A 16,685-nucleotide genomic window follows, 5' to 3' on the forward strand; every position below is an offset into this window, starting at 1 on the left:
GGACCAGATGGGTTCAGTGCTGAGTTTTGTTTAACCTTTAAAAAAACAGATGGTTCTAATGTCAATTAAACCATATAACTCAAAGTATGATCCATGAAGAAAAAGGCAGAGGAACCAGAGATCAAACTGCCAACATTCGTTGGATCATACAGAAAGCAAGAGGATTCCAGAAAAACATCTACTTTTGCTTCACTGACTACACAAAAGCCTTTGACTTATGTGAATCACAATAAACTGGAAAATTCTTAAAGAGATGGGAATACCAGCCCACTTTACCTGTCTCCTGAGATTTGAGATGGGAATACCAGACCACTTTACCTGTCTCCTGAGAAACTTGTATGCCAGTCAAGAAGCAACAGTTAAAACCTTACACGGAAAAACAAACTGGTTCAAAATTGGGAAAGGAGTACGTCAAGGCTGTATATTGCCATCCTGTTTATTTAATTTATATGCAAAGTAAATCATTCGAAATGCTAGGTTGGATGAACCACAACCTGGAATCAAGATTGCCGGGAGAAATATCAACAACCTTAGATATGCAGATGATGCCACTCTAAGGGCAGAAAGTGAAGAGGAACTAAAGAGCCTCTTGATGTGGGTGAAAGAGGAGAGCAAAAAAGCTGGCTTAAAATTCAACATTCAAAAAACTAAGATTATGGCATCTGGTCACATCACTTCCTGGCAAATAGAAGAGGAAAAAGTGGAGGCAGTGACAGATTATATTTTCTTGGGTTTCAAAATCACTGTGGACGGTGACTGCAGCCATGAAATCACAAGGTGCAATTAACAAGGTGCAAGCATTTGTGTATTACCTCGGAGTCAACATTATCTTCATTCAGCTCAGTTCAGTTCAGTTGCTCAGTCATGTCCAACTCTTTGCGATCCCATGAATCGCAGCACGCCAGGCCTCCCTGTCCATCACCAACTCCCCGAGTTCACTCAGACTCATGTCCATCGAGTCAGTGATGCCATCCAGCCATCTCATCCTCTGTCATCCCCTTCTCCTCCTGCCCCCAATCCCTCCCAGCATCAGAGTCTTTTCCAGTGAGTCAACTCTTCGCATGACGTGGCCAAAGTACTGGAGTTTCAGCTTTAGCATCATTCCTTCCAAAGAAATCCCAGGGCTGATCTCCTTCAGAATGGACTGGTTGGATCTCCTTGCAGTCCAAGGGACTCTCAAGAGTCTTCTCCAACACCACAGTTCAAAAGCATCAATTCTTCGGCGCTCAGCTTTCTTCACAGTCCATCTCTCACATCCATACATGACCACTGGAAAAACCATAGCCTTGACTAGACGGACCTTTGTTGGCAAAGCTTTTCAATATGCTATCTAGGTTGGTCATAACTTTTCTTCCAAGGAGTAAGCGTCTTTTAATTTCATGGCTGCAGTCACCATCTGCAGTGATTTTGGAGCCCCAAAAAATAAAATCTGACACTGTTTCCCCATCTATTTGCCATGAAGTGATGGGACCAGATGCCATGATCTTCATTTCCTGAATTATCTTCATTACCTCCACCATAGTTTAGTCTCAGGTCAAACAACAGGGTGGGGAACACAGCCCTGCCCATCCACAGAAAATTGGACTAAAGGTTTACTGAGCATGCCCCCACCCATCAGAACAAGAGCCAGTTTCCCCATCAGTCAGTCTCTCCTATCAGGAAGCTTCCATAAGCTTCTTATCCTTATCAGAGGGCAGACAGAATGAAAACCACAGTCACAGAAAACTAATCAAACTGATCACATGGACCACAGCCTTGTCTAACTCAATGAAACTATGAGCTAAGTGAACAATGCAAAGAAATAGAGGAAAACAATAGAATGGGAAAGACTAGAGATCTCTTCAAGAAAATTAGAGATACCAAGGGAACATTTCATGCAAAGATGGGCTCAATAAAGGACAGAAATGGTATGGACCTAACAGAAGCAGAAGAGGTGGCAAAAATACATTAAAAAAACTGTACAAAAAAGATCTTAATGACCCAGATAACCACAATGGTGTGATTGCTGGACTAGAGCCAGACATCTTGGAGTGCAAAGTCAAGTGGGACTTAGGAGGCATCACTATGAACAAAGCTAATGGAGGTGACAGAATTCCAGTTGAGCCATGTCAAATCCTAGAAGATGCTGCTCTTAAAGTGCTGCACTCAATATGCCAGCAAATTTGGAAAACTCAGCAGTGGCCACAGGACTGGAAAAGGTCAGTTTTCATTCCAATCCCAAAGAAAGGCAATGCCAAAGAATGCTCAAACTACTGCACAATTGCACTCATCTCACATGCTAGCAAAGTAATGCTCAAAATTCTCCAAGCCAGGCTTCAACAGTACATGAACCCTGAACTTCCAAATGTTCAAGTTGGATTTAGAAAAGGCAGAGAAACCAGAGATCAAATTGCTGGATCCAACATCTGTTGGATCATTAAAAAAGCAAGAGAGTTCCAGAAAAACATCTACTTTTGCTTTATTGACTAAGCCAAAGCCTTTGACTGTGTGGACCACAGGAACTGTGGAAAATTCTTAAAGAAGTGGTAATACCAGATCACCTGACCTGCCTCCTGAGAAATCTGTATGCAGGTCAAGAAGCAACAATTAGACCTGGACATTGGACAACAGACTGGTTCCAAATCGGGAAAGGAGTATGTCAGGACTGTATATTGTCACCCTCCTTATTTAACTTATATGCAGAGTACATCATGAGAAATGCCAGGCTGGATGAAGCAAAAGCTGGAATCAGGATTTCCAGGAGAAATATCAATAACCTCAGATATGCAGATGATACCCCTTATGGCAGAAAGTGAAGAAAAACTAAAGAGCCTCTTGATGAAAGTGAAAGAGGAGAGTGAAAAAGTTGGCTTAAAACTCAACTTTCAAAAAACTAAGTGTTGCCCTAATTGGTCCAGGAGCGAGCAACGAGAATGAAGACAGAACACGAAATCTGTTGCAATGGGTCCAGGGACCTGCAACCTCTGTTGGACAGAGTCCAACTGAGTGGATTCTGAGGTGCAGAGTCCACTCTGAGTCCAGCTCTTATTCCTAATTGCAGACTACAAGACTTTCTCAGATTTTCTTTTTTTCAAGACTCATGCTGTGTTAATCACGTACTCCTAAATGTCATGGACTACGCTGACATAGTCCAGATTTCCTTGTGTTTACCCCAGACCTTTCCCTTCTGGGCTAGTCTCAGGAATTAACAAGTGCGTAGGCAGCATAAATGCCTGGCGCTGACCCGGTGTTCCAAGGTCCTTGCTTTCATGATCCCAGTCATACTCCGTTCTGGGTCTGGCCTTGGGGTTTGTAATAAGGCGATTATTCTTAGGAAAAAAGTGAAAGATAATCAGTAACATAGTTTCTTAATATATGCTGTTTTCCCAGGTGCTATTTCTGTGAATATTCTGTGTACAGAATAGCTTTTCTGTACAAAAAAGATCTTAATGACCCGGATAACCACGATGGTGTGATCACTGGACTAGAGCCAGACACCTTGGACTGCAAAGTCAAGTGGGACTTAGGAGGCATCACTACGAACAAAGCTAATGGAGGTGACAGAATTCCATTATGTGAAATTACATTATTGGGAATTCCCACTACAAAGAAGATCATGGCATCTGGTCCCCTCACTTCATGGCAAATAGATGGGGAAACAATGGAAACAGTGAGAGACTTTACTTTTTTGGGCTCCAAAATCACTGCAAATGGTGACTGCAGCCATGAAATTAAAAGACACTTGCTCTTGGAAGAAAAGCTATGACCAACCTAGACAGCATATTAAAAAGTGGAGACATTACTTTGCTGACAAAGGTCTGTCTAGTTAAAGCTATGGTTTTTCCAATGGTCATGTATGGATGTGAAAATTGGACGATAAAGAAGGCTGAGTGCTGAAGAACTGAACTGTGGTGTTGGAGAAGATTCTTGAGAGTCCCTTGGACAGCAAGGAGATCAAACCAGTCAGTCCTAAAGGAAATCAACCCTGAATACTCATTGGAAGGCCTCATGCTGAAACTGAAGCTCCAATACTTTGGCCACTTGATGGGAAGAGCTGACTCATTGGAAAAGAGTCTGATGTTGGGAAAGATTGAGGGTAAGAGAAGAGGGTGACAGAGGATGAGATGGTTGGATGGAATCATGGACTCAATGGATATGAGTTTGAGCAAACTCCAGGAGATAGTGAAGAACATGGAATCCTGGCATGCTGCAGTCCATGGGGTCACAAAGGGTCAGACACGACTGAGTGCCTGAACAACAACACATAAATAGCAGTGAGCTGGATTTAAAACAATTCAGTCTTCAGTATTTGCCTTTTTACTAGTCCATGTGTAAATAATTGCAATTACTAGTATGTGTGGATTTATTTCTAATATTTTATCTTCTGCTTGTCCCACTTTTTCTTTATTAGCTTTTGACATTTTGTTCTGCATTCTTTTGGACTGATTCCCACCCCCGCTGCTGGTGTGTGAATGCAGCAGCAGTTACCAGTGTTTTCTAAGAGCAGTGTTGCTCGGTTCTTGCAGCCTTCTCGTTCTGGTGAATAGAGTGTGAACAAAAGTGACATGCTTCACTTTCACATCTGGCCCATAAAACTCATTCTCTTTCCACGTGCACCAGCTCACTGGAAAGAACTCCAGAAGCTAGAGGAGGGAAGAGCCCTAAGATGAAAGAAAGAGCACCACCCCCATTCCGGGCTATATTGTTCTGTATTCTGGTGTAAGCAGGAAATAAAATTTGATTGTTGGAAGTCACTGAGATTTTGTTTGATCTGTTAGAGAGGCCATCATTATTTACCTTAGCTAATACAGAAATTCAGAGAAGGCAATGGCACCCCACTCCAGTACTCTTGCCTGGAAAATCCCATGGATGGAGGAGCCTGGAAGGCTGCAGTCCATGGGGTCACTGAGGGTCGGACACGACTGAGCGACTTCACTTTCACTTTTCACTTTCATGCATCAGAGAAGGAAATGGCAACCCACTCCAGTGTTCTTGCCTGGAGAATCCCAGGGATGGAGGAGCCTGGTGGGCTGCCGTCTATGGGGTCGCACAGAGTTGGACACGACTGAAGTGACTTAGCAGCAGCAGCAATACAGAAATTATAAGTTGTTCCTTTTTTAGTAGTTACCCTTGAAATTTTAACATGCATTTTTATCGGCGTCTAAAGATCAGTGTTTATTGTTCTGCTGAGTGTATCATTCTCCATCTCTAGCTATGTATTATATATAGCTGCCCGGTATTTTAGCTATTTGTCAGTTTTTTAACCATACAAATTAACTATTGCTATTATTGCTTTATAAGACTTAGTATGTGTTTACATTTACCCACATTATCATCATTTTCTTGGCTCAGCATTTCTTCTGTCTCAGGTCTCAGACCTGCCTTCTGGGATCATTTTACTACTCCTTGAGATATATTCTTTTTTAAAGTTAAAAAAAATTTTTTTAATTAAAAAAAATTATTAGATTTTTTGCTGCATTGGGTCTTCATCACCATGTTCGAGGACTACTCTCCAGTTGTAGTGCACAGGCTTCTCATTGCTGTGGACTCTACGTAGAGCATGGGCTCTACGGCACTTGGGCTTCAGTGGTTACAATGCACAGGCTTAGTTGCCCTGCAGCACGTGGAATCTTCTTGGATCAGAGATCAAACCTGTGTCTCATGCACTGGCAGGCGGATTCTTAACCACTGGATCACCAGGGAAGTCCTCCTTGAAGTATATTCTTTACCAAAGATTTGTGGGTGGAAAACTGTTGCGCTTCCCTGAAAAATCTCTATTTTGCTTTGTTCTGGAGAAATTGGTTTTGCTGGATTTACGTTTTTAAGTTGACGGTTACTTTCACCTCTTGGCAGATACTCTTCTGCTGTACCCTGGATTCTCTTGCAGTTGATAAGAAACCAGCTGTGGACTGTCATTCCTTTTTGTACATTTTATTTATTTATTTTTGGCTGCGTTGGGTCTTTGCTGCTGCAGGAGGGCCCTTCTCCAGTTCCCGAGAGCAGGGCTACTCTTCGTTGCGTTGCGAGGGCTTCCTGTGGTGGCTTCTTCCTGGAGCAGGGATCAAACCTGTGTCCCCTGAATTGGCAGGCAGATTCCTATCCACTGCACCAACAGGGAAGTCCTGTCATTCCTTTTGATGGAAGAAATTTTCACATATTGAGGTATATGCAAGTCATTCTAACTTATACATGATGTAACTTAAGCTTTATGATAACCAAAACAGCCCGCCTGTGGCCTATCAAACATATGTGGCTCAGTTCAGTTCAGTCGCTCAGTCATGTCCGACTCTTTGCCATCCCACAAACTGCAGCATGCCAGGCTTCCCTGTCCATCAGCAACTCCCGAAGCTTGATCAAACTCATGTCCTTCGAGTCATTGTACATCTGCTTTAACCATTAAAGAAAATAATGCATTTTAAAAAGTAAAAATGGAGTAATTGCAGTTCAGGCATCCAAATTGGAGCTGGATGGCCATTGTGGATATGGTTTCAGACAGGTTCCTCCATCAACTGAGAACTTGAATTTTCTGGACTGTATCAGACTCAAAGACACCACCAGCCATTCTCAAAACAGTGTCGGCTAGCAGCTGTCAGCTGCAACCTGAGATCTCAAGGTCTTCCCGTAAAACTAGGCAACCATTTTGGGCCCCAACCAATCCTTGCTTAATAAGCATCTTTATTTCTTGCAGCCTCTGATTATAATCTTGATAAAAAAAACTTATATAGTTTTGCAGTTTTTGCCTTTATAAGCCACCTCCATCTTGTAGTCTAGCAGAACACAATTCAAGTGCTTCTTGACTCTGTATTTCCAGGGGTGTAGCTCTCAGTTTGGCTCAAATAAAACTCTTTTCCAGTCCTAATAATAGATTTTTATTGTTTCTGTTGATACTTTATAGGCAATGTCTTTTCTGCCTGGTTGCTCTTTATTTTGGGGATACTGCAGTTTCCTTTTATTTAATCTTTTCCATTTGTTATGTTTCTTCAGTCCAAGGATTTGAGTCTTTCCTTGATTTGGGGAATATGGTCATCTTTTTATTTGTCTTTGTATACTGTCTCTCCCGTAGTCTTTCAAAGGTCTCTTTTTGGAATTCCTATTAGAGGTGTGTTGAACTTTGTCCCACTATCCTCCATGTCTTTTAAATTCATATTGTTTTTATTGGAATATAATTGCTTCACAATGTTGTGTTTCTGCTTCACAATGACATAAATCAGCTATATGTATCAGTTATATGCATACATATATCCTCCCCCCTCTTGGAATCTCCCCCGACACCCAGTCCCACCCATCTAGGTCACCATAGAGCATCAAGCTGAGCAGCTCCCTGTGCTATACCACAGGTTCCCATTAGCTATCTACTTTACACACAGTAGTGTATTTATGTCAAACCCAGTCCTCCAATTCATCCCACCTTCCCCTGTATGTCCACATGTCCATTCTCTGTCTGCATCTCTATTCCTGCCCTGGAACTAGGTTTATCTGTACCATTTTTCTGGATTCCACATATGTGTATTAATATAGGATATTTGTTTTTCTCTTTCTGACTTACTTCCTTGTGTATGGCAGACTCTAGGTTCATCCACATCTCTACAAATGACCCAGTTCCATTCCTTTTTATGGATGAGTAATATCCATTGTATATATGTACCACATCTTTATCCATTCATCTGTCAATGGACACTTAGGTTTAAACTCATATTTTTAATGCCATGGTTTCTCTGTGCTACATCATTATGCTCTCTTTAGATTTGTCTCTCTTCTTAGTTTTTTAATTTGTTGTTTAACCTACCCATTGATGTTTTAAATCCAAACGATTTTTTCATTTCTAAAAGTTCTTTTTGGTCCTTTTTCAAATACCCTGATCATTTCTGAGAATCTCTTGCTCCTCATTCTTAATTTCAACTCTTTCTTTTTGTCTTTAAATATATTCAGCACATTTATTCTATATTATATACTTGATAATTCTGATATATAAGGTTTTTGCAGGTCTGATTCTGCTCATTGTTGATGCTAATCCTCCCTTTAGGGTGCCTCATTTCCTTGCATATTTTGTGATTTCTTTTTGTTATCCCATGTTCATTGGTAGTTTATTGGTGGTAATCCTGTGAAGCCTGGTAGAAGTTGTGTTTCCCCGAGATTATTTATATGTACTTATGACAGGTGCTGGGGCAAGGTGCTATCCACCAGACACCTTTTATGCTCATCCCAACTTGGATTTTTCAGATTATGCCAGTTGTGTGAATTTGAACCAAAATTCCACGTAAGAGTTACAAATTCTCAAAAAATAAACTATTTCTCTCCTATCAAAGACAGCAACAGACATATGCATTTTATTGTTATTTAACTCTTTCACAGAGAGTACAGTCCTTAAGCTTTCTATTTTCTTTTTCTTTCATGGAACCAAGGCTTTGTCTTCACCTCGCCTTTGAAATAAAAATCCCTAACTTACCAGACAGTGGCAATTCCCCCAAAGTGATCACTAGCTTTACTACCTTACCTATCTTAATTCAAGTTTAGAATTAATTTTTGGCCTCTTAAAGATTTCTTCTAATTTATTCTAAGCTCATTTACACATTTGAAGAGGATGGTTGATATATTTTATGCTACATTTAGGTGTCTTGTAATAAAGTGTGTTTTGTCTTATTTTTTCGTCACGTTGCCCAGAATGAGTCCTCCTTGGGTTTTCTTCAGTTTCTGCAGTCAGCCTCTACTGTCCCCCTCATTCCCTGCCAAATATCCTTCTTCCAAACTCCCAGACCACCTTAGTAGAAAATACAATGTTGTGAAGTTTTAAGCCCCTTGGTATTTAAAAGATATTGACAAGGTCACCAATTAGCAGATAGTTAACTACTTTGCCATAATCAGTGACTCTACTCTATTTAGCCTAATGTACTTATAGGAAGAACCAGGAAGAGAGAACCTGGGGTTCTAGCATTTGAATTTAACAATCAATGGGAGGCAATACTGGAAACTGGGATTTTTTTTATGACAAAAGTAAAGTTTCACTGAACTGATTAATTTACCAGGATTATTTTTGCCCTGATTTCATAGGGACCAGACCTTATACACCAATTGCAAGAGGAAAGTAGCCTAGGAAAAGTAGTATCAGCATTTACCATTAACCAAATACCAGAAGTCAAGAACACCATTGTTATAGGTCTGGTGAGGGAAAGTATGGGAAATACAGGGAATGACTGCTAATGTTAATCCCTATCAGGCCAGAAAAACTCTGCCAGTCCAGGAAAACTAGTATTTGGGTCCAGTTACATTAGCAGTTTCTGCATTTGCCTCTTCTAATACAAGTTGCCAACCAGAGAGTTCCACCTTGATAAAGGAGTGATGTTGTGCCAAATGAACCAAGTCTTTATTTCCAATAGGAATTATTCACAGGAAAGAAAGTTTTCCCTCTGTTTTTGGTTTATCCATTTTAATAATCTTTTGTCTTTTTTGCCTCACCTGAAGCCGTGGACCAACCTTCGGTGAGTCCCCCTTAGCTTCAGGTTGGAAGGTTATTATGGCTGTATTGTGGCTCATGGAGACAGGAGAAGCCACCCGAATGATGACGGTGTAGAAGAAGTAGACAGGGACAGGCAGGACGGTGATGACGACGAGGAATATAAGCAAGGCTTTAGCCCATGATGGATAAATTCGGGTCACCTCATGTGACTATGGAGAAAAGGGAAGAAGGTTTAGAATGTCCAGGTTCTCTGAAGTGGAAGGCTGAAGAGGGTAGGGATAGGAGACAAACCAAGGCCACAGACTAAATAAATGAATCCCCAGGGAATCAGATGAGTGTGTCCTAGTTGTAAGAGAGGATTTAGGAGTGGGAGTGGGGAGGAAAAAAAGTGGACTGAAAAGTCTCATGTCCACTCCTTAGGGGGGTCTGGGGAGGGAGGCTCACAATTCTTGAGTCCCAGGCCAAGTAGGTGATCTCCTTCACAGACAGGTGAATCAGGGTGCTTAAAAACAGGACTAGCAGCACAAATGGAGACAGAAAACACCACAGCCAACGATAGATGGGGGAGATGGGGTGGCCCATCATGATACTCAGGTCTGTAAGGAACCTGGGAGGAAGGGTCACAAGACTTTGGGAGGCCCATTCAAGCCTTACCCAGCCTTGGTGTGGGGGTCAGTCCAAACCTAACCTGGGAGAAAACCCTTAACATTTCTTAAACCTTTCTGTTCACACCTCCACAACCAGCCTTCTTGCCACTAATTCATCCACTTTCAGTCTGGTTTCTGTCCCATCCCAGGGTTTTTCTTTTAAATCTCTCTGCTCCATCACCCTTCAGGATAAAAGCCCAACTTTCTGAAAGTAGGTTCTTTAAGCCCACACATCCAGCTTTCTTTGGTGAACCTTCTTAATCCCAATACATACAATTCAGGTTCCTTCTGCTTAGAACACCCTTCTCTCTTTCTCTCCCTTGACAAACTTCTCCTTCATCTTTCTATATTCTATTCATGCATCCTCTCCTTGACTGACTCTTCGATCTTCTTTAGATAAAAATCTGTGTTTCTAGAGTGCCCTCAGTTGCCTCCATCCTGCTCAAGGATATGTCTTTCTCCTTGGACTCTGAGAGCAGAAACTAAATTTAATTTATCTCAGTATCCCCCAGTACTCACCACAAGGCCTGCCTGGCACATAGGAGGCTCTAAGAAATATTTGAGAGTGACTGGTTGCATGAATGAACAAACTGATGCCAAGAGTCACTGTCACCTATAAACACGGCCACCCTTGGATTACACGGGGCTTCTCAAATGGTAGTGTGCATATGAATCACTTGGGGTTCCTGTTAAAACACAGATACAGATCCAAAGGTCTGGGGTGGAGCCCGAGGGTCTGCATCTCTGATAAGCTTCCAGGTGCTGCCAATGCCACTGATCCACAGAGCAAGCTTTCAGAAGCAAGGGATTACACATTTCAGATGTCCACACTACCCTGGTTGAAAGAAGAGCTCAGGAGCCCCTAGGACTTGATCTAGACTGCTCGCCACTTTCCCTCTTTATATTGATATTCCCCTGGAACCAGCATGCTCTTCTTTTTTCCCACCCTCTTGGAATCTCTCCATATGCCCTGTGATAAGAGCCTGGCAGTGAGAGCAAAAGGGACTCTTAGTTGTGTGGCAGGAAATCCTAGGATTGGGACATCACCTCCTGGCCCCATAGATCCAGGCCATGGCGATGGTCTCCAAGATGACGATGAAGAAAAGGGGCAGAGATACCCAGTAGTCATCCAGCAGGTTCACATAGTAGCTGCCGGAGGGCCTCACAAAAAGGAGGCTGCCCAGGAACATAGGCACACAGACACCCACTGGAGAGAAACATCAGATATAAATCAAGATCAGTACCGAACTTGTGCTGTGTAAGTCCCATTGGGGTTACAGTAAATGATGGCCATAGGTGGGAGTAGAGTCATAGGTCCGAGTACCTGTGAGCAGCTTTGAATGCTCCCTGAGGGAAGAGAAGGTATCCTGGAGAGGAGTGATGATGCCTTGTATGATTCCTATCACAGTGCTCAGCCCCAGGTTCACCAGCAATAGGAAGGTAACGATGGACCAGAAGGTGGGTCCAGAAAACAAAGAGACGATGTCACTAAACGTCACAATGACCACACCTGGACCGATCATAACCTGTGAATGAAGGAAAGAACGGTGAGGGCTCTGAGCTCAGTCTGGGGAGCCCTAACTCTATTTCCATCCTCTCCCCTAGAAAACTATCTGTAGCCCTGTTCATGGCTATTATTATACTCATTTGGCCTTGAGGCATGAAGATTTCCTCCTGGTCTAGCAACTCTTTGGGGTTGGGGTAAAGAAGCTTATATGAATTCTAGTGCTTTGTGCTACAAAGGCTACAACTGCCTTATCACAAAAGGATACTATGAATCTTGGTCTTGGTTGTCCAAGATGCTTCTGAGAATTGCCTTTCCGAATTCTACAGACATCTAAGCAATGTGGAGGTTTCTGGTGCTCTGGGGGCTTTAAGGGGAACTCTACAGCCCTATCCCCAACCCCCTACCTACCTTATTCAATTCCTTAGATAAGTCGCAATCGGTCAAATTGGGTAGGATTCTGCTTTTGATGTGTTCAGGGAGGTTGTTGAGCCACTTGGGGTAGATGGCGCTCGGATCATGGTACAGACTGTCTGGAGGGTGGGCCTCAGGCGGCAGGACCTGGGCAGTGACCAGATCCATCACTTTTTCAGCATTCCTGGGGACAGGAGTAGAATTATATAGAACCATTTGGCCTTTGATGATAACCTCCTCCCTCAGCCTCTAGATGAAGAGGGAAATTACTAAAGTTTTTGATTTGATTAAAGTAGGGCCTGCACTGAATCCTAGGTATCCAGGATCCTGCATGACACCTATTTTCATAATCACAGAAATGTTTGTGTGAGGCCAGAGAATTTCTGACTGAGGCAGACTCTTGGAGGGGTCTTTCCTACAGTACCATTGAGGGTTTTCAGATTTTTACCTCCTACTGGACAATCTCAGGATAATGTTATGGCTTCCCAGCTTTCTTGACCTGCTGGCCTCTTCAACTTCTTTACTCACAACTCTCTCAACCTTCTGTACTTCAGCTGTCCTCAATTACTAAGCCTTTTTCAACTTGCCATGCTCTCTCGATTGTCTTAGTGTCTTGGTCCCTGATGTTCTCTCTGCTTAGAACTATCCTATTCTAGCCGCACTTAGTCTACCCCAATTCCACCCCCTGAACATTCTCCACTTGGCAAATTCCTCCAAATCCTGACTCACTCACTGTACTATTTACTCCCATGGAAATCTGTTCATGATCTCTTATGAGGGCAAAGCAACAAACTGCAGAAAAGTAGTATGGTATAGGCCAATTTTTTAAAAAATAGCATGTTTTTATAAACGGGTCTGTGAATTGGAAACACTTGAAAGAACACTCCCAGTGATTACTTGTCAGGAAACAAACTCAGCTCAGGATTGCCTCTACCAGGAAACCTTCTCTGACTTCTCCCAGTTAGTAGCTCCCTCCTCTGTGTCCATTCATCATCCCTACCACTAGTCCTCATCTAGTTTGTGATTATCTGTTTACTATTTGCTTCCTCATTTTCTTGAAGTCAGGGATGGTAGTCTAGTTTACCATTGGCTGTGCTGACAGAGCTCAACACAGGGGCTGGTAGATAGGAGATGTTTTTATAAACGTCTGACGAGCATTTTTGGAATGAACATTATAGGAGAAGAAAATGGGGACTATGGCTATAAAAAACAGGCTATGGGGACCCTGGTGCAGCAGGACCTTTTTTTGTCTAATGGTTCAGCTGAAAGTATCCTCTAATTTGTCCATGGCAGCCTCCAGTTAAGAATGGGGTGAACACACTTTTGAAAACTTCCAACTTTGGGAATTTCCTAGTTTAGAAAAGCATCTCTGAAAGAGACAGAGGTGGTAGGATTCAGGTGTTTCTAAGGTTTAGGATGCTCCAATTGGAGGACCCCATATTGACAGCCAACTTCCTTGAGTGATGGGAGCCTAGACTGGAGTTGTGTGGGCTATTTCTAAGACTGGTTTTTGTGATGATCTCCATATGAAAGATTGGGCTCACATCAAGTAACATTTTTCGTTGTTTTTTGTGGCCAAGTGGCCCATTACAGCAAATACAAACACTGTGGTAGTCAGTGAAACAAGCAAGTTGAGAAAAGCCACAGCATAGGCATCAATGACACAGTTATTGGACCGAGGGATATACGAGCTGATTGCTGTGAAGCTGCCAAAGCCGGGGCCCAAGGACAAAAAGAGCTGGTTTCCTGTTCGGCGCCACACTTCCACAGAGTACAGGGCTGGTACCTGAGAAGGAAAAGTACCATGTAAATGGGGATACATAGAGGGGAGAGACAAGCCATGATGGAAATAGAAGATGCGAAGGGAGTGAAAGAGGGAGCTAGGAGGGTTTCTATCAGACTATTAACCCTACTATTTGGATAAGAGACTTAAAGAGTGGGTGATGCCTTACCTTGGCAGCCAACAAATTCTTGAGGCCAAAATATGCGCCTTTCATCGTGAGACTCCGGATAAGAAGAGAGAAAAGGATGATGTAGGGAAGGAGTACTGAGATATACAGCATCTGAGTAGGAAGTATGATTCACAAAGAAAAGTTCAGCAGAGGCAGAAGTCTGTAGAGTAAGATCAAAGGCTATTGGGAATCAGAGGGAGGTCAGATTAGAGGGAATGAGAAGTTGGAGATGTATAGGCATCAAGTTAGGAGAATATTAGGGGATCTCAGATAGAAGGAAGTCCACCACATTAGTAAGTCAGAGGGTAGCTCACCTTCCCAGTGGACTTTGGCCCTTTGATCATGGATATGCAGATGATTAACCAGATCACAAGGACAGAGGCACTCAAATGCATGACTGGTTTCCCATCTATCTCAATTTCATCTGTGGCCTTCAATACCTTCCGGTACCAGAAGTATGTGGTGGGGCTGGTCCGTGCGCATTCAGAATCTGAGGTGAACTGGCCATGGAGGAAACTGCAAGGCCAGGTGTGCCTCCCCCTTCTTCACATCCACCCACTCCTTCCAGTCCCATTTCATCATATTCTCCCAACGATCCTTTTCCTACTTCATTCCTCTGTCCTCTCAGCCCTCCCATTTACCCTTTTCTTCCCTCACTTCTCACCAATACTGGAATTCTTTGATAGGGGGCACAATAACCAAGGTAGTGGAGACTGGAAAGACTGAACCAAATAGAAGAGATTCCATGCCATGAGCACACTGTAGTACAAGCCCACGATGATGCACACCTAGGGACCATGAAGAGTTCTGGAGATGAGAAAAAGGTAGGCTAGCCGGAGGGAGAGCTGGGGAACCGAACAGACTTCACCCTTGGAAGCGAAGTCATGGGACCCATTCCAGGATGAGGGTTAGGATGGGGATGGGGTGTAAAGGGTAGGCCTGGGCAGCCCAGGGCTCCTCACCATGAAGCTTGTATACCCTACACCACCAATCCAGGGGCTGATGACCTTCCATACACCAATGCTGCCCTGACGCATCCTCTGACCAGCTGCCATCTCCAGGAAGAGGAGAGGAATCCCAACCAAAAACATCATCAGGATGTAGATGATGAGAAAACTGCCTGTGCAGGGATTCAAGAAGGAGCTCTCAGAACCAGCCATCTGGCCTGGACTTCTTCATAGGTCCAGGAAGACATGTTTCCCACCAGTGACCTCCCTCAGGGCCACAGGCATCAAGGGTCAACTGCTTCCACATCCCTCACAGTCCCAGGTGTCTAGACCCCAATTCCTGGAAGACCAAGATACCTAGTCTCTCTCGCCTTGACCCAGGCCTCTAGCTTCACCGTTCTTATGAAACTAAGTATTCAGATATCCTGCTCCCACCCTCCCAAGGTTCCAGGGGTTCAGGTACCTGGCCCCTGCCTAGGTCAGTTTCCCAAATCTTCAGCCCCTACATATCTCAGGGACCCCAGAGTAGCCAGGACAGGTCTCTGGCTCCTCACCCCCTTGTGGGTCCATGATTTCTGGTCCCCAGGCTTACCACCTCCATTGTGAAAACACAGATAAGGAAAGCGCCAGATGGTGCTCAGCCCCACAGAGAAGCCCACCTGGGCCAGGAGATACTCAGTTTTATTGGCCCAGATTGGCCGTTCATGGGGAGCTTCATACTTTGGCCCATCTTTGTTTGGGGTCTCCAGTATGTCTTCATTATCTTCATCAGACCAAACATGTGCTGACAGGTCAAACTTCTGGCTCTCCTCGGTAGGTATCTCGGACACTAACTGGTAAGCTGAGGTAGTAGCAGTGAGGGATATGGAAGTTGAAGGTACAGACAGCTGAGATTTCTCTTCCTGAGACTCCATGTCTTCATTAACAGTTGTCATCCTGGGTGAACTCTACTTCCTGCTTCTGCAGGGATGGGGCCTTCTTCCTCGTTGACCTTAAGGACATTAAGAACTGCAGACTTTAGGTTTATGAGCTAAAGGGAAGATGAGATTAATCCTGCAAAAAACCCCTGAGGCCTCCCCAACCTTCTTATCCTTATGTGGTAAGAATATGGAGTCTCCACTCTAGAAAAGATCTCTAGGAAATAATAACTTAAAACAATACCATCTACAATACCAAAAGGCTTAAAATAATTTTATGAGGAATAATTTTATAACGAAAAATAAGCAAGACCTTTACACACACACACAAACTATAAAATGTTGTTGAGAGAATAAAGAAGCCCTAACATGCTCATGAATTGGAAGTCTCAGTAGTCTAACAACATCCATGTTGCCCAATTTGATCTATAGATTCAATACAGTTCTTATTAAAATCACATCAGGGTCTTTGAGAAAATCAACAAGCGAATTCTAAAGTGTATATGAAAAGCCTAAACTGGTTAACACAATCTTGATGGAGAAGAAAAAATGGAAAGACTAACTATAAAGATATAGTCATTAAAAGAGTATGGTATTGATAGAAGGATCTACGGCACAAATAAATCAATGGAGTAATATGCTACGCTGTCCAGTGTGATAACTACTAGCCAGGGGCTATCTAAATTAAAACTAAGTAACATTAACAATTTAGTTCCTCAGTCATACTGCCACATATCAAATGCTTAGTAGACACATGGATACCATATTAGAAGGACAGATATAAAAATTTCCATTATCACAGAAAATTCTCTGGATACCAGTGGGAGAGCTCAGAAACACACTCACACATATACAGACACCTGATTTACAA

At 43.0% G+C, this 16,685-nt stretch overlaps 1 protein-coding gene across 1 annotated transcript; it reads right to left on the reverse strand.

The window, feature by feature from the left end:
- Positions 1–9,321: 9,321 nt before the first annotated feature.
- On the reverse strand, positions 9,322–15,891 carry LOC147354216 (orphan sodium- and chloride-dependent neurotransmitter transporter NTT5-like). Its single transcript, XM_086353544.1, has 11 exons — positions 15,490–15,891; positions 14,913–15,070; positions 14,615–14,738; positions 14,265–14,440; positions 13,951–14,061; positions 13,543–13,784; positions 11,996–12,182; positions 11,405–11,606; positions 11,128–11,287; positions 9,878–10,040; positions 9,322–9,642 (listed from the first exon to the last, which is right to left on the reverse strand). The coding sequence occupies exons 1-11, from the start codon at positions 15,830–15,832 to the stop codon at positions 9,361–9,363; spliced, it is 2,148 nt and encodes a 715-aa protein (XP_086209670.1). The 5' UTR covers positions 15,833–15,891; the 3' UTR covers positions 9,322–9,360.
- Positions 15,892–16,685: the final 794 nt, after the last annotated feature.

Source organism: Bos grunniens, chromosome 18, assembly GCF_055505025.1.
Source record: "Bos grunniens cultivar Pamir isolate PY7600 chromosome 18, Bosgru_T2T1.0, whole genome shotgun sequence".
NCBI lineage: Eukaryota > Metazoa > Chordata > Mammalia > Artiodactyla > Bovidae > Bos > Bos grunniens.

Excerpts from the sequence above, each read along its gene's own strand:
- LOC147354216 (XM_086353544.1), bottom strand. The coding sequence starts at position 15,832 with ATGACAACTGTTAATGAAGACATGGAGTCTCAGGAAGAGAAATCTCAG. Across the intron at positions 14,739-14,912 it reads TAGGGTATACAAGCTTCATG|GTGTGCATCATCGTGGGCTT; the intron begins GTGAGGAGCCCT and ends CATGGTCCCTAG. Across the intron at positions 12,183-13,542 it reads AACGAAAAATGTTACTTGAT|GAATGCTGAAAAAGTGATGG; the intron begins GTGAGCCCAATC and ends TCCTGTCCCCAG.